Here is a 27179-nt window from a genome sequence, read left to right as displayed (position 1 = left end):
TCCAACTGGGAATTACCACTACAAAGTGATGTCTTTCGGTCTAAAGAATGCGGGATCTACCTATCAGAAGATGATGACCAGGATGTTTGAGCCTCAATTGGGAAAAAACATTGAAATTTACATAGACGACATGGTGGTCAAGAGTAAGATGGAGTCCGAGCACATTAATGACCTCGGGAATATATTTGAGGTCTTGAGGAGGCACAAGCTACGCCTTAACGCTTCTAAGTGTTCCTTTGGTGTTGCTTCGGGAAAGTTCTTAGGCTACATGGTCAATCACCGTGGGATTGAGGTTAATCCTGACCAAATTAAGGCAATTAACAACCTACAATCACCTCGAAATCCCAAAGAGGTCCATAAGCTGACAGGAATGACTACTGTTTTAAACCGATTCATCTCTCGGTCAACCGATAGGTATAGGCCCTTCTTTCAGTTGTTAAACAAGAGGAAAGGGTTTGAATGGAATGAAGAGTGCGTCTTAGCCTTCCAGCAACTGAAATAATACCTTTTTCGGCCACCCATTATGTCAAGACCCGAGGTGGACGAGGTTTTGTTCGCCTACATTATTGTTGCCTCCCACACGGTAAGTTTGGTGCTAGTACGAGTTAATAGTGGGGTAAAAAGGCCAGTTTACTATGTGAGCAACTCACTACATAAGGCCGATGTCCGTTATCTACCACTGGAGAAAGCCATTTTGGTAGTGGTGCATGGCATACATAAGCTCCCCCATTACTTCTGATCACATACGGTTACTGTCCTTACCCAGCTCCCACTTAGGTCTCTACTTCGGAGCGCTGATTACACTAGGAGAATAGCCAAATGGGGTACGATCCTAGGAGCCTTTGATATCAAGTACATGCCTCGCACCTCTATCAAAGGCCAAGTCATCACCGATCTGGTGGTTGAGTTTGCTGAAACTCCATTAAGAGAGAGAATGGAAAAGCGGAACATGGATGAAAAATCAGTTAGTGCAATCTTCTTACAAGAACCTTTGTCCTGTAAGGTATATGTTGATGGTGCGGCGAACCACAGAGGATCTGGAGTGTGACTAGTTTTGATATCATCCGAGAGGATTACAATTGAGAAATCCTTGAAATTGGGCTTCTCGGCCATAAAAAATGAGGCTGAGTATGAAACTCTGTTGGTCAGGAAAAGAAGTGGAAATATTCTTTGATTCAAGATTGGTTATAGGCCAAGTTCAAGGAGAGTTAGAAGCCAAAGATCTCAGAATGCAGGAGTACTTGAGCTAGGTTAGACATTTACAATCAAGATTTGAATCTTTTAACTTATCACAAATCCCTAGAAGTAGAAATACACATTCTGACTCTCTTGCCACACTGGCAACCTCCTCGGCACAAAGTTTACCTCGGGTGATTCTAATGGAAGACTTGTATAAGCCTATTGAGGTAGGAAGCAATATGGTTCACATTCATCAAATTAGGGTAGGACCTAACTGGATGGATTCCATAGTATTGTTCCTTAAGGAGGATGTCCTACCCGAGGATAAGTCCGAGGCTGAAAAGGGCTCCGAAGCGTTAGAATAATTGTGGGGCACGCAAAATGGTAATTCCACGCATGTAAACCAAAGAAATGAATAGTTTGAACTCTTAAATATCAAAACCCCACTTTTTATCCTCGGATAAGAGGAAAAAACCAGAGTTTTGGGGGGCTATTGTAGGGATAAGGGCCCAGGATTGTATATTGGGCCTTAGGCTTTAGCCGAGGATGTTGATGGGCCCGAGGACGAATAAGTAGTAGTGAGAGCGTTAAGTTCAGAGTCCTATAAGTAACGTGCAAATGAAAAGGTCAGGAAAGGTGGTCCGAGGAGGATCGTCTCCTCGGATAAGCCAAGCACAGGTCAAATGTATATCCTATCGTTTAAGGTGACCTTCTAGGAAATTTCACTAATAAAGATGTGCATTATAAACGTACAAAAGGGATGGAAGCCTAGAAATGTCTAAGGAAAGGCTGCTACCACCGTATTTAATACTCTGCAGCTAACTTCCTGGTTGCATTAATGTGGAGAAGACCCCTGAACAGTGTTGCCTTAACTACCCCAACTCACAGAGGGCCTAAAGGGGTATCCGATGGGACAAGCACTCAAGTAGTGGCTTAGATGATCAACAAGTGGAGGACCAAGATCATTCAAAAGGGACTATATAATGTAAGAGACCCTCCATGGAATAGGGAGAGGAGGAATCCAAAGAGAAACATTGTAGCAATCAGAAAATAAACTTGTAATCATACTTAAGATAAAGATACAAGAATTGATCTCCTTGGACCTCTCCGAGGACGACTTTCTTTAGTTGAAATCCATTTATCTTTCTGTTCTTGTCACTTGAATCTACTTTGTTTGCCATCCAACTCATTCTAGCCCAGTTTTCCAACTCACTCTCTACAAATTTATTGTTTTGGGTTTTTTGGGCTTGAGCCTGTTCATCCTTTGGGCCAGGGATTCTAACTTGGTCCTTACAGAGAGAATATTTTATAACGTCTTATTAGATTAAAGATATTTGTCAAGCATTTATTAGTTTCTCAACTAAGTGCACAGAACCCGAAACCCCTTTTTTTTTATTTGATTACCCCCCATTTTTAACTTTAAATAAGACAATGAGAACATATGCTAGAAAATGAGTCAAGGATGGAAAATGGCAAATGATTCAGTAGAGTTGTCATTTGTGCATGTTCACCCATGTTACAACGTTAAATCTTGAACCCGTTGTATACCATAAACAAATAAGAGACTTTATAAAATCAAGGCCTTTTGATTTAGGTAACTTTTTTTTTTGGCTAAAATTTAGGTAACTAAAGGTAGAATTAGACAATGTTATAATTGTGGATTCCATTTATCTTAATTAGTAAAATCTTTTCTTGTTGAATACCATTTAGAGTTCGATCCCTGCTTATACAAAAAATTAATTAGTGTCATGATCTGATGATAAATAATAATCACCAGAAGCATGTTGCTATAAAAACAATATGCTACTATGCTTCTTTCTTAGGCATGGTCAAAAGAATAATGCAACACTCTTTACACTATTGCAACTATCATTAACAAATCATGAGAAAACTTTTAAATGTTTTCTAAGAGCATTAGCATTGGGGATGTAAAACCCCCCCCCAAGTTGCTATTTTACCCACCAAACTTATAAAAACAACCTTCATCTAGGTGTGTAAACCCAAATTTTTTTACATTCTTGCTACAATAAGTATGGGTATATAGAACTACACTATAGCAGGGATGGATAATTAAAATAATATATTTTTTTTCTTTACTCTCTATTCTCTTTTTTCTCAATCTCTGACTCTCTCTTTCCCTCCTCTCTCTCTTCTTCTTTTCTTTTTCTCTCACTCTCACTCTTTGTCTTCGATTCTTCTCCCTTCTTTCTCTCACTCTCCAGCTCTTCTCTCTTCTTTATTCTTTCTTCATCTTTCTGTCTCGATTTAGGGTTTTTTTTTTTTTTTTTTTGGTTGTGGGTCAGGTGGGGTTGTGGTGAAGATGCGGGCTGTGGGTTATGGGTTAGATGGGGCTATGGTAAATACGTGAACTGTGGGTTTCTGGTGGTTCTAGGCGGTGCAATGGTGGTGGCGTGGGTTGTGGTTCAAATAGGGCTGTGGCAGAGACATGGACTATGGGTTATGGGTTAGATGGGGCTGTGGTGGAGACGAGAGCTATGGGTTTCTGGTGGTCGTGGGCGATGCAATGGTGGCGATGTGGAGATTGTGGGTCGGATGGGCTGTGGGTTTTGATGGATCTTGGTGGGCATGGGATTGGTTGTGGGTTGGTGTTTAGGTGGTCAAATCAGTGTTGGTATTGTATTTGGGTGGTTGGATTGGTGGTGGTTTGTTGTTTAGGTGGCTGTGGGTTAGTGTTTGGGTGGCTGAATCAGTGGTGGTTTGGTGTTTGGTGTTTAGGTGCTGGGTTTTTTTTTTTTTTTTTTTTTTTTTAGTGGTTGCTGGGGTGTGTGTTGTGGTGGGGTGGGTGGTGGTTGCTGCTGGTTTGCTGGAGAGATAGAGACCGATCAGAGAGATAGAGACTTAAAAAGAGAGGAAAGAGAGAAATGGGAGAGGAGAGAGAAATGATTTATATATATAAATATATATATATATATAATTTTATTATATAGATATATTATTTTATTGTGTTGTAGGTAAAAATAAAAACTGGAATGTAAGGTGAATTGTGAAATGAGTTGGTAAAATAGATAAAGTGGTGTTTGACGATACAATTTTATTTTATTTTATTTTATTTTATTTTTTTTTGCAGCCCCAGTTGTTAATGCTCTAGCAAGTACTCCCACCATTCCAATTTGTTTGTTCTCTTTTAAAAACTCAATCTTTTTAAGAGAGCATCATTTATTGTCTTGTTTGTTGTATAAAAAAATGTATAAGTTTCCAGAACTACCCTCATTGATTTAAACTATAGAAGAAAAAAAATGTCATTGACTTTTCAAACAAAGTAAAGGGTAAGATAGAAATTTTATTTATTAGTTCTAAAAAAAAGACTTCATTTTGGGACATCTCAAATTAAAATAGAGGATTAACAAATTGGGACGGAGTGAATTCCTTTAGAGAGCTCTCCTCCAAGCATTTATTGGTTTCTCAAGCACAAAACCTGAAACCCCATTTTTTTTATTTGATTACCCCCCATTTTTAACTTTAAATAAGACAATGAGAACATATGGTAGAAGCCACATTAAATTCTCATACTGCCACATTGTAGAATGTTTATCAATTCTCATGTTTAATAATTGGCTACAAGAGTCACACTCTACTACATACTAAGTTGTAACCCCATGCATATGCATAGACATACTTAAAGATATACAATAAGATGCATAATATAATTCATATATATATATATATATATATATATAATTTAAATACTATTGATAGTCATTTTTATATTTTGTTAACTCTTTAAAAATATTTGTAAGGATATTATTACGTATAAAATGTAAATTGTCCATTTAAAAAAATATATTATTATGAAGCACTTTTTTTTTTTTTTTACAATTCATTTATTCTAGACTCTTTGATTTTTGTACTTAATAACTTACTTGGATGAATATTTATGATGTTGTCTCACATTTGATTTTAAAATTAAGAAATAAAACTCTTTAAAAATAAATAATTTATAATATATGGTGCAAAATTGGAACTCTAATTTGGAATTCTTATTTGAGTTTCTCTCAAATTCACCTATTATTATATATATAGATATAGATATGCATTAACAATTGATACAACAGAATAAATTTTGTTAGGTACATGCGCATATGAATATTTTTCTTTGATCTCAAGCATATGAATAATTGATTGCTCCAAGATGCCGACCTGATCAGGAAAAATAACAAAAGCAAGATGAATAGTTAAAAAAAATTTGTAAATTGTCCACTAATGATAATAATTAAGTTACAATTGTTGAATATACCGTTTGAATGAGCTAAAAATAGAAAGACTTGTTTTTTTTAGTAAAAGATATAAAGAAAGACTCATTTAACAAATATATCGCATATCACACTTGTCAATTAAAATAAAACCACTACCGCTTGGTTTGTTTTTTTTTTTAAGAAAGCCAAAACACTTTATTGCAACCATGAAAAAAAAAAGTACATCATGGATAAAAACTTGCTTAATACAGCAATAATCCTCTAACGATAAAGATTTATCTTTAGAAGATGATATCCTAGGTTGAAACTCTCATAAATAAAATAAAATCACTCGTCATATTTGTGACCAATAAAAGATGATGAAAATCAATAGAAAAACAAAAACAAATTTGGCATTGCAGCGAAATTTAAAACTATTCTTATCAATTAAGGGTGAAAGAACCAACCCAGTATAGCATTGCTAAGATTTACGTAAACCAATGCTGCATTCCTTTCATAGATAGCATGCCATCGCTTTCTTTTCGTTTTCTTCTTAAATATTATTTTAAAAATGTAATTCAGTTTGGTAATAGTACAGTAGTAATTTAAAATTAAATGAGAACATGTTATTTCCTAAATTGAAGGAATGCCTCTCTGATTACATAATGGGTAAACCTCTACATAAAACTAACTACAGTCATTCCAAATTCCAACTAATCGGTTTAATTAATCTCAAATACACACACCAATTAGATTGGCTAGTTTGTAGGTACTGGTCTCGAGTTGCGACACGTGCTCAAACCCCCCCTCTTCGATGAAAATGTTTCCCTTTTAGATTCCCTTTAACTACAATCCAAGAGGTACAGTGAGATATTTTCCCATCCAACAACCAAATATTTGAGAAAAAGGTGGGTCAACAACCAATTCCCATTACCTAATTGGTCATTTTCAAGCATGATGAGGAGATTATAAAACTGAGTAAAGTAAAACCACAAGCTTTCAAAGTATTTGGAAAGCCGATTTTATAGGAGGTATGCAGTAGAGAGATGAAGTGAAGAGAGTTGTGATAAAAGTTACGGTACAAAAATTGTATTAATAGATTTTATAAAGTTGAGCATTGTCACAAGTAGGAGAAATTATATAGTCTTCTAGTAGATCACGTTATTTGTCCACTATTCCACTAAAAGATTCTCACTTATTTAAAATTGCTGAGTCAGTAATCAGTTTTTGTTTAAAAAAAATTTCTAATTTAGCAACTTTAAACAAATGTGAGTCTTTTAGTAGAATGGTGGACCACGTCACTTGTCCACCATGAAGACCTTATAATTTATCTACAAGTAGAATGCACTCAAGAGTCTTAGTATCTTTTAGTCAAGGGCAGAAAAGCATATTCTAAAGCTAGGGTTCCTTAAATAAAAGATCCAGTGAAAAATGATAAGCTGATTCAGCTCAGCTCAATGCTCAATTATTACAACTGGTAGGTCCTTTACCCTGCCCAACACAACTAAACCATACAAACTCTTTTAAGAAAATGTGCGGTGAGGGGTATGGATCCAAACATTATTTTTATTTTAAAAAGAGAGAGAGAGAAAGAAAAAGAGCAAACCTGGGGAGGACTCCATCAATGTTGGTCGCAAGTGCGCCCAAAAATTCTTTATACTGTAGATTGGTTCTGCAAAAGGTCAATTGGGTAAATACATACTAAAGTTCTTGCAATGATTAATACATACTAAAGTACTTGCAATGATTCTGAGCAAATGCACAGCTTAAAGAGGAGGGAAAACCCCAAAAAGATGGGCCCAGAAATTGTATATTGCTAAGATAGTACTTACTGATTATCTATCTAAGATTTAATGTTATTGTTAGTGAATGAATAGAGAGATTGTTGGGTATAGTGTAAGTAAAGTCCCATATTAAATAATGACGAAAAGAATGAGCGGTTAATATAATATAGTTGAAATCATACTAATGTGGGTAAAAGCATCAAGCACACTTAAGGGTATAAGCCTCTTGGAGCCTAGGCACGAAGCACAATGCGCAAGCGTGCACCTAATTAAAGTAAAGCGCAAAGTTATCAAATATAATATCTCATAACTTCTAATAAAAATATTGGTAACATATAACATAAAAAAATAATAACTCAAATTTTGCATATTGTATACTTTACCTATTAGGTAAGTGCAATTGTATAATTTTTGTAAGTTCAAATTTTATCTAAGTCATTTCAATTCTTAAAATTTTAATATAGTTAATTGAAAACAATTATCAATGGTGAATATTATAATAATCTAGTCATAGAAAGTTTATACATAATATTTTATATCATTCTCTTGTGCTTAGAGAAGTACATAACCATGATAGTTGCGATCAAATGATTTATATGGTTCAATCAACATTCATCTAAAAGTCAAAGACCAAAAAGCACAAGAATTATAAATTAACTTTTTTTGTATCTTATGACATATAAATAAATAAATAATTGTGTAATACAATACCCAAGGATAGTGGTAGTATAGTAAATCATTGGTCCATGTCATTTCTTTCAAGATCAAGCAATTAATTTTGATAGTCCATATCTTTTTTAGCAATAAATAAAAAAGCATGCCTATGCGTGCTTTGTACTTCTTCAAAAAGCTCCAAAAAAGTGTACCTAAAGCATACTTCATTAAATGAGCTTTTTTTTGGCCTAGCAAAGCGTTGAGAGCTTGAGCCTTCGAGCTTTGAGCTAAAGCGCACTTTTAACAACTCTAGCTCATACCCATTGGGCTTAGGCCTTTTGGGTCAAATGCATCTCTATATATTATATCAACTACTCAAGAAGACCTCCTACGGTGTTTATCTCCCAACAGACTAAGATGTTTATCTCCCCAACAGAGATAAAAAAATTTTAAAAAAAAAATGTGAAAAGGAGTTGTTTTCTATATGTTTGCCCCTCAAGCTAGAGCATACGTCATATCAAACCAATGTGTGCAATTATCATAGAATAGTGGAATAGTTGGTACTAAGAAGCCTAACTCCTTAATAAAGTGTTCTAACCAAATTAGCTCACTAGCAGTATGTGCCATCGCTATGCATTATGCTTTTGCACTTGATTGAGCAACTACATTTTGCTTCTTTAGTTTTCCATATTATGAGGTTTCCTCCCAAGGTGCAACACCACATAGTGACCTTCTATTTGAAGGTGATCTTGCCTAGTCTACACCAGTGAAGCCTTCTACACTAAGATGATCTTGGAAATCTCTTAAGGTATCGAACGATTCTAATAGCAACATCCAAATATGAGATTCTTATGACTTCTATGAAATGACTCACCACAATAATTGCGTAAGAACTGACTTGAACAAAAGAGATCTTGACCACAAGAGAGAGGGTCTCATCGTTATCAATGCCATTAGTTTGGGTATAGCCATTGACAACTAACTATCCTTTGAGCCAATCAACAGAACCATCAGATGAAAACTTAATAGTATATACTAATTTAGAACCAACAAAATGTTTCTCTGATGGCAAGGGAACAAGATCCTAAGTTCCATTTTGATGTAAATCAATCATCTCCAACTCCATGGCCTGCCACCAACCCGAGTTATAGAGTGCATCCTAAAAAGATTTAAGGATTAAGACACAAGAAATGGTGGAAACAAACCAAGAAAAATGAGACAATGACTGACAAGAAACAAAGTTATTAATAGGGTGTTTAGTAACATAGGAACAAGTACAAGTTTCCAGAAAGCAATGAGAAGTGGATTGGAACCAGTAGACAGTGAAGGATCGATAGACTGAGGATGATGGAGGGGAAACTGGAGCTTATCTTCTGTGGACATTTGGTGTATACTTGTAACAGAGCTAGGGCCTTCGAAGGCAACAACTTGGGGAAAGGTACAAAAATAGGTGTAGACAATAAAGAACTCGAAGTTGGAAAAGGGATATAAGATGCAAGAGGCCTAAATTGATATTCCTCAGAAGAATTAATGCCATGGAAATATGATTGAGAATCAATAAAGGTAACAACACTTCTAAAGTAGCAGTGCAAGACTAGAAAGTAGTACTGATTTCCCTTTTAAGTCCGGGAATAACCAAGAAAAACATACTTAGTGGAGCAAGGACCAAGTTTATCAAAACCTAGTCCAAGATTACGAACGCAACAAACACACCTGTTCCGAGAGGCAAATGAAAGACTAGAGAAGAAAGTATAAGATGGAGTGAGGAGATGCTCCATCAAGAATAAAGAAAGGCATCATGTTGATGAGGGCATACAATCAATACAGCATTGTTCCAAAACCATATGGGCGTGTTCAAATGAAACAAAAGGGTTTGAACCACATTAAGAAGATGTCTATGTTTTAGCCCAACAACACCATTTTGTTGTGGCATATGAGACATTCTTTGGCATTGTCAGATCATAAGATGCAGATTTTTTTGGCCAAACCGAGTTTTGATTTCTTTATGAAAAATTTTGAAAATGGACGGTAATAGTGTGTTTTCATTAAAAATAACCAAGTCATTTGGGAGTAGTCATCAACAAAGGTAACAAAATATCAAATCTTATTTGACACAATGTGAAAAGGACTTCAAACATCAGTGTGATAATCCAAGGGGTTTAGAAACCCAACTAATAATACTAGATTGAAAAGACGCACAACTGTATTTCCTAAATTAACATGCTTCACAAGACAAAGAAAATATGTGACCAAGACTCCTGACTTAACACTTCAAAGTGGATTGAGGTGGGTGAGCAAACAGACAATGCCACTAGAAAAGCGATAATGAAGACTGAAGTTGTCGTGAGCATAGATGGGAGCAAAATCTAGGTATAAGACCTCCAATCATCCACTTTGTCTTGAGATCCTAAAAAAAATAGAGAGCAGGATAAAGACTAACACAGCACAAAAGATCTTTGGTGAGTTTACTAATTGACACAAAATTGAAAGGAAAATCATTAATGTGTAAAACAGATAACTCAATATTGGAACTAAGAATAGTGCTTCCAGAGCCCTGAATTGAGGCTAAGGAACCATTGGCTAAATTAATACTCTAAGGTCATCTGACAAGATGATAATCAAAGGGATGAGTAGATGCACCAGTCATATGTTTGATTGCACCAGAATCAATGAACCATGCATCGGAAGTAAAGGATAAAAGATAATGGAATGCAATACTTGACTGGGCTAGAGTGGCTGTGGAGGAACAACAAGAAATAAAAGAAACAAACAGCACAACAAACAGAGGGTAGTCAGGAAACTAAGCTAAGGGAGGACAAAAACTCAGAGGAGAAGAACAATCCGTAAAACCCCAACAACGAGACCACTCCAAAAGACTACGATGACATAAAACCTTTAACTCATCCAATGTCTTCTCTTTGTCCTAAAAGGATCGACGATTTTGTTCCAACCACACAATCCACATTAAGCACCCTGGAACCAAGTTCCAAATGTCCGAATTATGCTTCCCAAGCCACTGATGCCAACAAGATAACAAACCCGCCACTAATCCTGGCGTAACCCAATGAATACCAAAGGCCTGTAGCATAAAAGTCCATAGGGAATGGGTAACAGAACAATGAAGAAGAAGGTGGTCAACTAACTCCCCATCACAGCAACACATACAACACCTATTAGCCAAAGGGCGACCCTTAAGCATTAGATTATCCAAAGTGAGGATCCGACCATATGCAGCTATCCACAAAAAGAACGCCACGCGCTTAGGAATCTTTGGTTTCCAAACACCCTTCCAAGGAAACAAAGAATTCGAAGCACCCCGAATTGCATGGTAGTAAGACCAAGTGTCAAATTTACCATCACCTTTAAGCCGCCAGTAAAGAGTATCTCTCCTATCATCCCGAGGAATACAAGTTTGGATAAGCTAAAGTAGAGAATAAAATGCAGCCAACTCCCAATCTTCAAAAGCTCTATAAAACCTTAAATTCCACACTCTAACAGTACCCCCTTCTAGAATCCACAAAGCCTCAGAGATACAAGCATCCTTGACCGTTGAACACACATAGAGCTCAAGATAGAGATCTTTTAGAGTATTGTCACCAATCCACCTATCATCCCAAAAGCGGATATGAGTGCCTTCACCTACTACAAAAGTCAAATGCTTAGAAAAACTCTCCCACCCTTCATTAATGCTTCTCCAAAGGCCACACCCATGAGTCCTCCTGCAAACATTAGTACTCCACCCCCCTTGACCCTCACCATATTTAAAGGAGATAACTCGCTGCAAAGATGGTTAACTTCATGACCATATCTCCATAGCCATTTCCCTAATAAAACTTGAATAAAAGGCACCACACTTCTTATCCCCAAACCACCCATCTCAACGGGTAAACACACCTTTTCCCAAGCCGCCAAGGACATTTGAAACTCCCCTCAGAAGACCCCCAAAGAAAATTCCTCTGAATACTTTCCAATCTGGCAGTCACAGCTTTAGGAATAGTAAAAAGAGATAAAAAGTACGTTGGGAGACTTGAGAGAGTACTCTTTAGTAACATGAGCCTCCTACCCTTAGATAAATAGAGACGCTTCCACCCAGATAACTTCTTCTCCATTTTCTCCAAAATAGGATTCCAAATTGAGGCTGTCTTAAAAGAAGTTCCCAATAGCATCCCCAGATATTTCATAGGCAAACTGCCCACTCTACAGTGAAGAATATTAGCTAGAGTATCTAGATTATTCACCTCCCCAACAAGGACAATCTCAATTTTCCCTACATTAACCTTCAAACCCGTAAAAGCCTGAAAACATGACAACACCAACCTTATGGACAGCAACTGATCCCTAGAGGCATCACAAAATAAGATAGTGTCATTAACAAATAACAGATGGGAAGTACACACACCAATAGAGTTCATAGCTCCCCCATGAAAACCCCAAACAAGATTACACTCCTCTGTCTTCTTCAAGAGTCTACTTAAAACCTCCATAATCAAAAGAAACAAAAGTGGAGATAGTGGGTCCCCTTGTCTCAACCCACGGGAGTTTCCAAAAAAACCCTTTAGGGGATCCATATAGTGGGTCCCCTTTTCTCCTCTCTCAGACTTGGGTATTGGGATGGAAGCTGAGTTTGGGGAAAGGGAAGCTCATGAAGAAGATTGTAGTCCTCATGATGATATGACGCAACAGAGGTTAGTGGATTCAGTTGGGGATTTTCAGACAAATGCTGGGCTTCACATTCTACCATGGGAGACCAGTGGGGTGGTTAACAATGGTTGTGGCAGTGGAGAGAAAGATAAGTGTGTGTTGAAATGTGAAACTCTGTCTCGGTGGATACCTAATGATCTCAGTGAGGGTTTGCTGGTTCAGGATTTTGTAGAGAGAACACAGGTGACTGAGTCTAGCCCACCCTCGGATTGGGTGTCCAAGTTGATGAAAAATTTCTGAAAAATGGTGGGATTCCCTATTGTGAAACATGAAGCTCAATGTTTGGCTCTTTTTCACATTCTGGAACAGGAATGTCTCGAGGTGAATGACGATGGGATGTCTAAGCGACTTGCAAACTCAGGGTCACGAGGTCTCAGGGAGTTTAAAGGGCTTATTTCTTTTGTTAATTATGATGGTGTCTCTTCTAGGAGTAGGAGCAGAGCTTCTTCGACTGATATGGGGGTTGGTAGTTTTAAATGACTCTACAACTACTTTCTTGAAATGTAAGGGGGCTTAACAATCCCCAGAAGAGAGAGGTTTGTAAGAATCTTCTAAAAGAGTGGAAGTGTGATATAGTATGTTTTCAAGAAACGAAAGTATCTTCTATCGATGTTGCTTTTGTTCGGAGTTTATGGGGTAGTCCTTTCATTGATTGGGCTGTTTTGGATGCTGTGCAGACTTCGGGAGGGGTCTTGCTGATTTGGGATAAGAGGGTCTTTGAGAAGTCGGATGTTATTACTGGACAATTTTCTGTCACTGTATTATTGAGAGGAGTGGTGGATGACTTTGTTTGGGCTTGTACAGGTGTGTATGGCCCCAATGACAATGGACAACGGTCTACTTTGTAGGAGGAGTTATCACAGGTGCGTGCCAGGTGGCCCATGGCATGGTGTCTAGTAGGTGATTTTAATATTATCAGGTACCCAAGGGAAAGGCTTGGCTGTGAGTCTTTTAGCCCTGCTATGTTCACATTCTCAGATTTTATAGAGAATAATTCTTTAGTTGATTTACCTTTAGAGGTGGCCTCCTTCACTTGATTTAGAGATTCTGGTCTTCCTTCTATGTCAAGAATTGACAGGACTTTGGTTTCTCTTGATTGGGAGGAGCACTTTGAGAATGTATCCCAACGGGTGCTTCCTTATGTTCTTTTAAACCACTGCCCTCTTTTGTTGGAAGCTGGTGCTGTTCAACGTGGTTGAAGTGCATTTAAATTTGAAAATATGTGGTTGAAAGCTAAGGATTTTGTTGATAGAGTTAAGCAATGGTGGGATGGATACTGTTTTGCAAGCTCTCCAAGTTTCATCTTGGCTCAAAAATTGAAGGCTCTAAAAGCAAACTTAAAAAAGTGGAACAGGGAGGAGTTTGGTGATTTGGCTTTTTAGAAAGAAGAACTTGTTAACTGAGCTGATGGGTTTAGATGCGAGAGAGGAGTTAGCGGGTCTTTCAAATGAGGAATAAATTCCTCGCCTTCAACTCAAAGGAGACATAGAACAGTTGGCTTCTCTTGAGGAGACTTCCTGGAGGCAAAAGTCTCAGGCCTTATTTGTGAAGGAGGGCGATAATAATACTCGGTTCTTTCATAGATTAGCAAACTCTCATAGAAATGCTAATCAAATTAAAAGGATTGAGGTGGATGATGTTCTTTATGAGGATGAGTCTAATGTGCGCTCTCAGATAGTTCTCTTTTATCAAGAGTTGCATAAGGAAACTGAGGTGAGGCGTCCTACTATGGATGGGTGAGATTTTGCTTGTATTGAAGAGGATGAGCGGTTATCCTAGAGAAGGAGTTCACGAAGGAGGAAGTCATCCAGGTATTAAGGGAGATGGAGGGTGATAAAGCCCCTAGTCCTGATGGTTTCACCATGGCTTTTTTTCAAAAATGTTGGAGTGTGGTGGAAAAGGATGTCATGGAATTTTTGATAACTTTCATCGACACTCTGTGTTTGAATGGTCTATGAATGCATCGTTCCTCACTTTAATTCCTAAGAAGTGTAATGCTGTTAACATTAAGGACTTTCGCCTCATCAGTTTGGTGGGTAGTGTGTACAAGCTGCTGTCCAAGGTGTTGGCTAATAGGTTAAAGGTGGTTTTGGATGACATCATCTCTGAGACTCAAAATTCATTTGTTGGCAGAAGGCAGATTCTGGATTCAGTACTTATTGCAAATGAATGCTTGGATAGCAGGTTGAAGACCAGAATGTCGGGTGTGGTTTGCAAGCTGGATATTGAAAAAACTTATGACCATGTGAACTAGGAAGCCTTGTTTTATTATAGGTTGCTGCACTTTTGGGCCCACTTCAATAACCTCAGACCACACTATAGCCCATCTCCCATCTATCCCACGCTCCATACGCATAAACAGATCCAGGGACAGCTCAGAGTTTATCTCGTCACTTTCAATTCCCTTTATCGTTCACAAAACCTTCGCCCTGAGAAGCTCCCTCTGTCCTAGAGTACTTACCTTGCAGGTATCACGGTTATTATGGCTGAGATCTGACAAAAGCTTCGGTCCAAGTTGCTCCCTATGTCCTAGGATACTATTCTTGCAGGTATTACGGCTGAAATCTGACAAAATCTTCACCCCAACCAATGCAGATTTATTCTTTCCTTCAACTCCTCCGCCCCTAATGTTTTTCCATTTCCCCGCCACCACCGACGCATAGGATGTTGAGGTATCTCTTTTGGGAATACCTGTGGTTGCTTTGCCTTCATTTTTTGCACCGCCGTGGTTATGAGGTCTGTCAACCACCACCGCCGCCTTAGCCTTTGGAGCACTCTGTATTCTATGAAACGATACCTGACTAGTAAGAGAAGCTGGTTTTAAAATTTTCCTCAGGTTAAGGCCAAAGCCGCGCCAGCCACCACCCAACCTTCCCTCAGGTATCACTATGTTACCCTTCCGTTGACCATGAAGAAGTTCAGAAACCATTAAAAACTTGCCATAGGCGTTGGACCCCAATTGAAGGATGAAAACAATATCACCCTCTCTAATCGTTCTTGCAAAATGACCAGGTGATTGCTTTGAAATTAATTCCTCCAAGTGGAACAAAAATCGGTTTGCACTCTCCTTCCACATAAAAATAGAGCGCATTGAGGTAAGGCCTCTCTCAAAGATCCGTAATAAGAAATAAGAACCACCTTCCTCAACTGAAAACTCAAATGTTTTTGATTCAACGAAGAAAAAAACAGAGCCTCCCATATCGAAAAAGAAAACAACAAAAGAAGCATAAAAAAACCCACAGAAAAAAGCAGGACAGAAAAATCTATGGCTAATTCGAGGTAGCCAGGCCTCAAACCCTCTGTATTTCCGAGCTAAGAATCACTCTGTTTTTTGTCACAAAAACAGAGGAAAGGGCTGTGGCGGTGGACTGGGTTTCATGATGGGTGGTGGCTGATTTTTTTTTCATTTTTCAGTGGTGGTGGCTGGGGTGGCTATGGGTGGCTCGTGTTTTTATTTTTATTTTTTGGTGGACATTAAAAAAGAGTTTATAGTTCAATCTGTAAGACACACTGCTTCTCCATACAAATGCTTTACTCATACTCAAGCATGAAATATTGCATGCATACATCAGACAAACTAGTGGCGTTCTCAAATCTAGGGTAGACTGCAACTGAACCTAAATAGCCTTCGCAGGTCAAAGATGCATCAAAGTGATCCCAATGCTAGGTTCACTAGTGGATAACATGAGGGACATGATTACATTACCCTCTTGATTACAAAACTAGTTGAGATAGCTAAGGTGGTAGTAGTTGAGCTATCTAAGCTAGTTGTGTCACTTGCAGACACAGAGGATGTCGGCTTATTAGATGTGCAAATAATCCTTTTCCTTCTAAGAATCTCTACTTATTGGGCCCAATAAATGTAACTCTTACTATTAAATTTAGTGGATATCTTGGGAGAATTTAAAGTAGACAAGGAAGAGATAAACTTAGGTCTCTAGCCATTGTATCAACAAATAAGTAGAAAATCTCAAAAATTTATACAAGAAAATGGAAAAAGTCAAGAAACAACCTCAAAAATTCCATCAAGTAAGCTAATCTAGCAAAGAAAGTCATCGAATCAGGAAAAAAATAGCTCAACCAATCAAAAAATAGTTGTACCTACTGATATTGGGCTTAACCGACTAAAAAATACACTGTACTGACCAAAATACCACAAAATGGAAGAATTAGGCTGAACCAGCCTAAAACACACTATATCAACCAAAAGATGATAGAATCGACTGAAATGAGTTGAAACTAAATTTACCCGAGTTCAAAGAACTCATCAGAATACCCTTATCTAAGTTATGCTATCCTTATACATGATAACAAATCAGTATCTGGAAGAACCAAACAGACATCCAAACAACCAATCAAAATACCTTTGGCCAGACTAAGCTATCCTTATTCGGGATAATAGAAACTAATCTCTGAGAACCAAACAGGGGAACTAAACACCAAATTATGCTTATCCAGGATTTAACTATTCTTATCGAGGATAGGGGATAACCAACATTAAACCAAACAGGGGACTCTGGCAAGTGGCAAGTGACTTCACCATCGATGCTCAAAATCTTCGATGAACTTCGCCAGTACCAACATAGCTTATTGACAACTAAAAACAATCAAACATGCAAGTTTGTGCATTGAGAACCACCGATGATGGTGCCAAAACTACCAAAAACCAACAAAAAAACTTCAAAAAATCCATCAACATTTCCCAAGCAATGCTGATCGAACCAACAAGTCAACAAAACATTCTTACACCAAAAACAACACAACGGATGAAGATGATAGTTTTCTCATGTTTTCATTCACCTAATGTTATTCAAGTCAACAAATTGTTCAACTCAACATAGCCAAAACCAACCAATAGAAAAATCATGATGCAAGAGCAAAACCGAAATTATTTTAGAATTTATATTTCCAGATTTTTGTATTAATCTCATAGGAAATTGGATAATTTTAGACTTAAAATCAGATAGGAATTAGATTTGAGATTAGATAGGGATTAGTATTTGAGTTCAGTTAGGATTAGTTTTCATTAGTTGTTACCTTTTCTCTTTATTTCCTGGAAGCTCTAGCTCTATGTAAACTCATGCTTATTTGTATTCTGAGGAGAGATGATTGATTAATGAAATTTCATATTGGAGATTTTTCAACATGTTGGGTGCTGATTCCTAACAACTTAGGCACTGGTTCTAAGGGTTCATCTTTTAATTTTCTTCTCTTTTATTATCATATTGATTGTCCTGCATCAAATCGCCAAGAATAAAATAGACAATTGTAAAAAAAAGATAAAAAGGAGACAAGAAATGGAAATGAACCTGAGGCAAGGGAACAATTCAAATTCCCTGCTCTAATACCATTTTTGAATGAATGGAGAAATAAAAAGGGAAAATATGAAAAGTTGTTTTCTATATGTTCAATCCTCACCCAATCCATTCCATATATATAGAAGATTTACAAAATACTAAAAATAATAATTTGATAGTGAGTTTTTGATAAGGATACCTCATCAATAGGGACACCTCACCAAGGATATCTTTCTAGAAGGATACAACTCTCTTTCTAACAGTAACTAAAATTAAAATTGAACTAAAAAATTATGTTTAAAAGAAAAAAGTAATGCTATATGTATAAAAATTTTACAAAATTTATGTTACCAACAAACATGCAACTTATGTGGCAGTGCATGGTAAACCATTTCAGTTTTGACATGACAAATAACATGTCCCAAATGCACAAAAGGACAAACACAGCAAAGTTACTCAACTACTAAATCAGTTTGTAAAAAAACTATTTGTGTATGTAGCATCTTGCAAAAAACAAATGTAGGACAGAAAGAGGCCTCCAGAATATTTATACATCTTCTATCTGCTAAGGCCTAAAACAAACAACACATTTTTTTATTAGTAAGAGTAAGAGAGAAGGGGTCTTTCAAGTTTCAACCGATTGATCTAGTCCATCTCGAAGCCAGCAAATTTGGCATACTTGAGTGGGTTGACACATGCCTACTTTAGGCTGGTACCCAGGTTTTATTTCAGGCTCACAATTGAGATAAGGTTAAGCATGAGCATATGCAATAAGTTCATTTTATGTGAATGATATAAATCAAAGATATTGTATGGCCTGTTAAATTGGTATCAAGGTTATGATTATCAACGCCTTTCCCAAATTCAAATAAAAGGGCCAAACTTGACCAAAGATTCATTACAGAGAACGAGATGGGTATTGATAAAGGGATATGGTCATGGTGGGAAAGCTGAGGCCAGGGGTTGGATCAAATATGAATGTAAACAATAATGAGCCCCATTAATTTTAGGAAGTCAGATCATGGAAACTCATTTGAGATTAAGTGGAAAAACTTATAAATTTGTCCTAACTTGGTGCTTTAATTAAGCCCTCTAAACCTGCCTAAGGAACAGGAAACTAATGGGAATAATTTCACTTCTTTTTTTTTTCTTTTTTCTTTTTTTCAAAAAGAGGGGGATGGAGGGGTTATGAAACTAGTATATACAGTTAGACCCAAGTGATGTGTGAGACCTAATTTTCTCTGTGGTGGCACCAACTGTGTGGCACCATGGGGATTTGGACACTAAACAGAGTTTGTTCATGCAGATTTGAAGTATTCCTTGCAAGGTTGATTAGAAGTTCACACCAAGACAATTACAGAGAATTAAAGTTCAAAGCAGGGGAACTACCTTTGATTGCAGGACCTTTTGACTGTCACTGAAATATTGATTTGGATGATTAATCCCAGCATCACATGATGTTCCATGCACAGCTTCAAATGTCAAGGTGCATGCCAACTGCATATATGTTATCAAGTTGTTCACTAATCTAAACCAAGATTTCAGAACTAATACAAAGCCAACAGGAAGCAACTTATAGGCAGCTGTCCCAACCTGATAATGTCTATTTCGCACTTTGTCCATTACATCTTCAACTGCCCTGTTACTTATTCCCATTTTACCAAGGGCAGCTTTTAGATTCTCCTCACTGTTACAAAAGAATTGATAAGACAATAGGAAATATCAAATAGAGTTCCTTCACAAGCTTCCCAAAGTGCCATCATTGTCAATACAATATGCGGTGCTTAGGTAATTAGAAGTAACTAAGAAATGCAGCATCAGATTTATGAATAGATATGAATGATGTAGATTCCCTAGTAGACCTAAAGTAAAAGAAAAAAATAATTTCACACATTGACTCATTTCATGGACACACTTATTTGGAACCTCACTGGTTTATCTTTGTCCTGAAGAAAAGAAAAATAGAGAGGATCACTGAAAATAAAAGTAATGACCTAACATATTTATCTCACATAGAAAATATGTCCTACCTTGTAATTGAATCTTAACATATTAAATAGCTTCTACCAAGATAACAGGAAGTATGATTGCTAAAGGTGGATGAAAAAGCATAAATAAAGTAAAATTTCCTAGCATTAATACTGATATTTGTTTTTTGATTTAGAAAGTTATGGTGATGGATTTGTGAGTCTTTTTGGGTTAAGAAAGAAAAAGAAAAACGAAGACAAAACCACAAGTTGGCTAAAAGATGAAAAGAACTAATTCAAATACTTTTGGACATGAGCAACAAGTACCTTAGTATATCCGTAGGAGAAATGCAATTAGGGTAGCAGGGATTCATATGGTGAAGTCCAGAAAGGATGTGATCACAATTGTGTGATTTGACCGTAAGTTTTATAGCAGTTTAGAGAGTTTAATTCCATCATTACTAGTTGAAGATACTTACAATAACTATAATAAAGCTATAGAAGTGACCTGAAATGTCGATAGGGGCATCCATGATGATCTCCTACGCCAGGAGCTGAAGTGATGATCTTTTGACAAGAATAAGGTGTATAATCCTGCATACATATAGAAATAAACAATATTTAAATGTGTCACAAACACATTCATACTAGTACACAAAGGAAGTACAACTTCCTCAGGAAATTTTCTGACAAGAGGTCAGCGCCTTTAAGAATAACATGAGTAGGATACTAAGACTAGTTCCACCCATTTCTTTTCTTCATTAGATGTTCCACTGATTTTTTTTATTCCTGATATGAACCACTGTACTCCTGTAAAACTCTAATAATGAAATCTCTAATCTCCAGCCCAACAATCTTTTTAAGCAAAGAAGAATACAGCATTTAAAATTATGCTCTTAATGAAGTTTGTTGACTTACAGTTCTCTTCCCTTCTCTTCCATAATTATGACGAATGCTGTATGCATATTCCTTGTCAAACCTTTCAGAACCAACCTGTAACAAAAAGATTAAGCACTAAGCATAGATTGAATGGTACTTGCAAGAAACAAGGCACTGCATACCAATCCATCCAGTCACAAATAATATACCAAAATTTCTGCACATATATGTGGGAAGAAGGAGAGAGAGGCCTATCAAATAGTGTTTGTAAGGACCAGGGCACTGTATACCAAGCATAAACTCACTGATGACATAGCAAAATTTCTGTGCATGGATGACAACCATGTAGACATATTTTGCTAGTTTTATTTATTTTTTATGAAAACACATCTATTGTTAGTTGTTACTAATAATTGATCTACGTAATGTTCAGGTGAATCCATAATTAAATATAACATTTGCAGTTGCCATTTGTTTCCAACTTGTAATTGACGATACGAAGAAAATGCATATGCACAGAAGCCAAAGGAAAACATATACGCAAAATACTTCAAACAGCACCATGCTTACCCTTTGGGAGAACTCAGCTTTCCAAAATGCAAGGGCATCTTCCAGCTTCAATCCAACACCCTGCACATGGAGAAAAATTAATACACACAGTAAAATAACAACTAGTAACAAGGCACAGAAAAATATGTGATTTATAAAAGGTAAGTTGGTAACTATTTTGGCTTCCACAACATCACTATAAATAACCCTACCACTTTTGCATGTCTGATGTATGCAACTACTAATCAAACTATGCATAACAATTATGCATGCTATAGTAAAGCTTGGATGTGATTAATTACTTGCATCACTTGTGTGTGGGTGTCTGCATGCGTGTGTGTACATAAAAAAAAGAACAGAATCAATTTAACCCAGTTACACACGCTTACATTGAGAATATGTTGCATACATGCATGAAATAAAAATACAAATGCAAGTCGTGATTGATAAAGCAGACCCCCAAGCAAATAAACTGCCCATAGATGCTGATTGTGAAGTGTGCAACACACTTATGCAGGACATGTCCAACAAGGAAAAACACTCTTTAATTGTTTGTAGGAACATAAATAAGCAGATCTATTCTATACCCGATAAGTACCAATATGCAATTAGAAGTTTACTTGAATCATGCATCTAAAATCTGTTGGTGTCTCCTAATTGAAATGTTAATACAAAATGTGTAACAACTAACAACACACAATAAAATGCATATCCTAGCAGGTGGTGAAATACAACCTTGAGAAAGAGACCTAACTGCATCCTCCCTCCATGCTTTAGATGATGATCCTCTCTCAGCTGCACAATTGGCATAAAGAACCACATGGAAAGGAAAACATTAGTTTATTCAGAGAATACATTATATACACATAGATGTAAATCGATACACACACACACACCAAAAATATAGAACGTAAAAGAAAAAAGAGATGAAGGATATAAATAAAATGATGAACAACTAATTACAAAAAATAATAACCCAATTCTATGAAAATTGTCTTACCTTTTCAAAAAGGTGGCGCATGCACAAAGGAAATGAACTCTTGGCTATTTGGTCAATGTCCTTTATTGATATCTCAGCAAATTCCCTTGGCTAAAGTGATATTCAACCAAAATTAATGACAATTTATTTACAAATATTTTATCCACAAGTAAGAGGATTAGCAAATATAATAAATAAAGTACCTGAGAATAGTCAGGTCCCAAGTAGCTTGAGCATAGGGCTTCTACAATCTAGGCATTAATATAAAAATTGTCAAGCACCATACTTGAAACAAAGTCTCTTCTTCAACCAATAAGGTTCACAATCCAATACTTACAGGAGTCAACCTATCCTTCTCTTGTTCTCTAATTGTAGATGTCCACTTTCTGAAAGCAGAAACTGAAAGTTCTATCAATCTGAAAGTCTAGACCCTTATTTTGACAATAAAGAATAATAAATTATGCAAGTTTATGCCTAATTCATAAGCAAACCATAGGCATGATGTGGACTAAATTAAGCAATAAAGATGATGTTTCAACATAGGAAAAGACAACTATCAAAATCCTTCAATTCCTGTCTTATTGGTATAATTGACATAGACCAAAAGCTAGGAGAACCATCTTGGCATGTTTAAAGATTCAGAAAGGCATGTAAATTAAGTCAGCAAAGCCAAATAATTAAAAATAGAATATAGAAGTAAAAATGGTATCTCTTGCTCAAAGACTAAACGAGACTTTAGATTTAAGATTCAAACGCACATAATCAGAGGAGTTGAATTGGAATATGCTAGGAATCGAATAATAATTTTTGTAATCCCTTTAGTTAGTTAGTTAGTTAGTTAGTTGAGATAAGGATGAGTTAGTTAGGATTTGAGCACATGTAGCTTATTTAACACATGGCTTGATTCTTAGAGCACATGTTGAATTAACTAGCCAATTATCTTAAGCCATGTGGGCCAATGAGATTAGAGCTAATCTCCTATAAATAGATGATTGTAATTCAACATTAGATATTGAAGAATAAACAAATTCCTTACTTAGTGCATTTCCTCTCTTTCTTAATATTTCTCTATGAAGGGTGACTACCTCGAATTATGTCAATTCCCCTACAATTCCTATCCCTCCCTATTAAGAATCACTAGGTTCCTAATAGAATAACAATTGATATGGATCCAACAGAAGTACAACTAATCTATGTACAAAATTCCATATGTATAAAACTGTTCTTCCAGTAAAACTATCTATACACAATAATGTATGTCCTAATTCCACATATTCAAAAATTTAAGGTTTCTCCCAACGGAAACAAGAAGGTTATGCAGCTCAGTTTTACAATGCCTCTACACACCCTAACAACACTGCAATCTGTTTACTAGTTAACAAAGACCAATGTAGATATTGCAAACATAATAATAGAAAGCTTTATGAACTTTAAATAGCAAACAACAACCTGTTTGTCAGAATGAGTGCCTTTGACAGATGACTACGGAATTGTGTGGCAACAAGGGAAACCACCTATGAAGGGGGAAAAGGAAAAATGAGCTAATAAACATCTATCACTTATGAATGTGAAAAAAATTAATGGCACGAACAGTTTATAACCTGATTCATGGCGATGTATGCATACCCTTTATGGATAAATACTCTTCGACCAGCTACAAGTTCTGGAACTTCTTCAAACGGTACCTTCATTGGGGTTGGGAAAAAACATAGATATACACAAGTCAAATAAAAGTAGAGAACAAGAGATGAGATAACAATCTGAAAACCTAAAAGCTGGGGAAGTTCATCCTTCCCAGATACAGGACCCTTAAGTTTCAATAGAGTGAATATCATCAATAAAGGATCTAAGCATACATTTGCACAATGACAACAATGTGAATTCAAATTCTTTTAATACATAGCAATATAGTTTTTTTATTTTTTATTTAAAATCTCATACAACAATAAAGCAACACAGGCAATGGAACCATCAGAAGAAAAGTATTGACCGATAGGTCATCTAAACACACTATGGCCAAACACACATGGCAGTAAGAAGACTTATTTCCATATCCTATCCTAGGATATCTATTTAAAAATTACATATAATTTCTTATACAACTGAATAGAAGTAAGAAGGCAAAGAACTAACCTTGTAGAATATCGCATCAGCTGCAAAAGAAGGTGCAGAAACAAAGAGTGGAAAGCATTAGAATACAAAGAAAAAATGAAAAAAGAAAATAAATACTAACCACAAAAACTAAAAATTTTACGGCCAGTAACCTGGACTTCAAGTAGGATGAACCAAGATTTTCTAGAATTCTAGATCTTTTATCTTTCCAAAACAACCAGTGAGCATGTCCCAAGTGAAGATATACCATAAGCAAGATATGAGGTGGCATAGTCAAACACACATTTTTAATATATTTGCATTCTCAAGCAATCAGAAAACTGCACATGGCAAGGATGCTCAAACTGGAATTCTTTTCAACTAGATGAATTCAAAGGACTACCCAAAATTACCACCATAATAAACTTTGAAACCATCTCCTTGGTAAAAAGATTCCCCCCCCCCCCCCCCTTTGTTTCCATTCAAAATGCAAGAAGCATGTTATTTATCATTCAATATCTGTGACAGATATGTATTGTAAGACCATAAATAGAGAGATATTACCATGAGATCCCAGGACTCAGAAAATATAACTTGCAACACTGAAATCAAACTGAAAGAAAAACAATCCTTATTTAAGCATTGAAAATTACATTCAGTTGGTCCGGGAGATCAATTTGAGTGAGCTTTTACGGGGTCTATGGTCCAAATTTGGTCAAGGAGCAGCATGTGTTGTGGAGTTCATAGAGGGATAGGAACAATCAGAGTTTCAAGAACACAGGGAGAACTATGCCTGATCTCAAATTAATTTTCTTTAGTACTTTGTTGAATTAGACGTCTGTTTTACATAAACTGTCTTTATGTTCTATTATTGATTTAATAGATTCATGTAATTTGCGTGATTGATTGTATGGTCTCCAGCTGTATACTCCCTGTATACCTGGGTGACTCTATTTCTTTGAAATCAATAAGAATTGCATTACTTATAAAATATATATATATATATATATATATATTACATTCAGTCTAGTTTGTGGTTGGCACCTTCATAATCAGGAAGAAAAAAGAGCAATAAAATGGTTATTAAGATAATAAAAGGCTACAGATGTCAATACCAGCTAACGGCTGACCAAAGGATTGAGCAACTTGCTTTAAGCCTTCCCTCACACTCTGTGGAGGAAAAAATGTTAATATAATCATTAAATAGCATGATAGTTGAAACTCTAGAAGGCTTGGGCACTATATATTTGAGAGGAAGCATACGCTAAAAATTTTTGTCAGCAAGCGTATCTTACTTTTACAGTGATTACAAGTGTTTGCTAAGTGTTCTCTGAGAGAGAAAATCATTTTAACCAGATGGGATGTAATTACCTCTAATTCTGCATTGCTGGCTGCTCTGTAAGGAAGATTGAATTCTGCCATGAGTGCTCTCTGCAATCCAAGCAAAGCATCAATAACTGGCTTGAATAAAGAAGTACATATACTATATAGAATAAGCAGATCCTACCTGAGCTTCAGGTTTTTCAAACAGAAGCCGGTAACGAAATAGGTTAGTCTCCATGGAAAGAAACCATTTCCTCAAGTCCTCCCTAAGACACCAACAAAATAAATAAATAAAAAAAGTAGAAATTTATAATAATAACTAAGAAAAAAGAAAAAAATCTTACGTCCTGCAATAAACGAGACGAAGAACAAAGTGGGATATTATATCCTTGTTGAAAACCTCAGATGCGTCTGGATGCCTCATATTTGCTTTCCATAGATGATCTGCCTGTTCAAAGCCTATAGGTTAATTTGAAATAAGGTCTATTACAGTGAAGTAATCAATTTTATTCGAGAAATTTACCAAATTTTTCATTTCTTCTGATTTCTTTCCACGGGATAAACCATCAGCAATCCCTTTAAGAACTGCATCCACAAATAGCTATAAATTACCACAACTCTTGAAGCTTTAAATTCAAACTAAAAATGAGAATTTTCGCTTTTCAAATTAAAGAAATCTATAAAATTGAGCCAAACAGATGTTTAGGCTTAAATTAACATAAGTAAACAGCTAAATATGTAAAATTTTCTTTTCTTTTCCTACACAATCTTAGCAGCCAAACAGACCGGTAAAATTTTCAGCCAAAAAGTAAAGCCACGGTCAAAATCCTAGATCGCGCTCAAATTGATTTGAAAATGGAGAGGAAAAGTTAGCGATGCAACAATTCGATGCTGCTTCTTTCTCGAGAGTTTCTCAAGAACCAAACGAAGCCTAAAAACTAAAATTTCGTTAAATTTCCGTTCTGAAAAACCTTCGCGCGGAAACAAAATTCACAGCCTTGAAGTAAAGATGTGGACAGGTGAAACTGAGTATGAGAGAAAAATAATACCTCGGAGGCGATCCATGGCGTAAAGCTCGAAATCTTCGAGTCTGACTTCGAGCGGCGGAGCGGAGCGGTAGAGAGGGAGAGTGGGAACGACGTCGATGTGGACAGGTCTTCTCTGAGATCCAATAATTTCCATTTTCAAAACTCTATGTGAAATGAGCCTCGAGAGAGAGAGAGAGAGAGAGATGAACCCTAGTGGTTACTGGCTAGTGTTGTTGATTGATAAAACGCGCGCTAAAAGAGGGACTCAAAATGGCGGGAGACGATTCCAATTATTGTTCTCACTCAGGCGACTCGGAGTTGTTTTGGGCTCAACGTGTCACAAGGCCCATGACTCAGCCAAGTTGGGCCTGCGCTGAGCCGCTGAAAGTTCTCAGCATGACACCAAAATAAGTTTTTTTTTTTTGGTAACGGTACCCTATTTTTGTAAAAATATTAGTTGCAAAAATATTATTTATGCGGCCTCGTTAAGAGAATCGAGTTTCATGAAAACAAATCTTGGATGATATTCTTTTTTAAGTTTCTCCTTTCTAGTGG

General features: G+C 36.5%; 1 protein-coding gene across 2 annotated transcripts; it reads right to left on the bottom strand.

Annotated features, from left to right (window-relative positions):
• Positions 1-5162: 5162 nt before the first annotated feature.
• On the bottom strand, positions 5163-26864 carry LOC126718134 (probable DNA primase large subunit). 2 transcript variants are annotated; one of them, XM_050420213.1, is made up of 20 exons: positions 26646-26864; positions 26120-26181; positions 25941-26044; positions 25781-25862; positions 25645-25704; positions 25389-25443; positions 24316-24335; positions 23784-23867; positions 23632-23696; positions 22520-22568; positions 22386-22433; positions 22204-22293; positions 21939-21998; positions 21225-21284; positions 20694-20768; positions 20284-20369; positions 19402-19495; positions 19198-19305; positions 6979-7044; positions 5163-5337 (listed from the first exon to the last, which is right to left on the bottom strand). In XM_050420213.1, the coding sequence occupies exons 1-19, from the start codon at positions 26776-26778 to the stop codon at positions 7027-7029; spliced, it is 1353 nt and encodes a 450-aa protein (XP_050276170.1). In that variant the 5' UTR covers positions 26779-26864; the 3' UTR covers positions 5163-5337; positions 6979-7026. The 2 variants fall into 2 exon arrangements, with proteins under 2 accessions (XP_050276170.1, XP_050276169.1); XM_050420212.1 differs by lacking the exon at positions 5163-5337 and adding an exon at positions 5866-6218.
• Between the last annotated feature and the right edge of the window lie 315 nt (positions 26865-27179).

Source organism: Quercus robur, chromosome 3 (genome assembly GCF_932294415.1).
Source record: "Quercus robur chromosome 3, dhQueRobu3.1, whole genome shotgun sequence".
NCBI classification, from domain to species: domain Eukaryota; kingdom Viridiplantae; phylum Streptophyta; class Magnoliopsida; order Fagales; family Fagaceae; genus Quercus; species Quercus robur.
This window is presented reverse-complemented; position numbering and strand designations above follow the sequence as displayed.

Bases quoted from the DNA above. Each gene is read 5' to 3' on its own strand.
- LOC126718134 (XM_050420213.1), bottom strand. From the start codon at position 26,778: ATGGAAATTATTGGATCTCAGAGAAGACCTGTCCACATCGACGTCGTT. The intron at 25,863-25,940 runs GTAAGATTTTTT...TTGGTGTCTTAG, and splicing joins CGTCTCGTTTATTGCAGGAC to GGAGGACTTGAGGAAATGGT. The intron at 24,336-25,388 runs GTATTGACATCT...CTTCTTTTGCAG, and splicing joins CTTTGGTCAGCCGTTAGCTG to CTGATGCGATATTCTACAAG.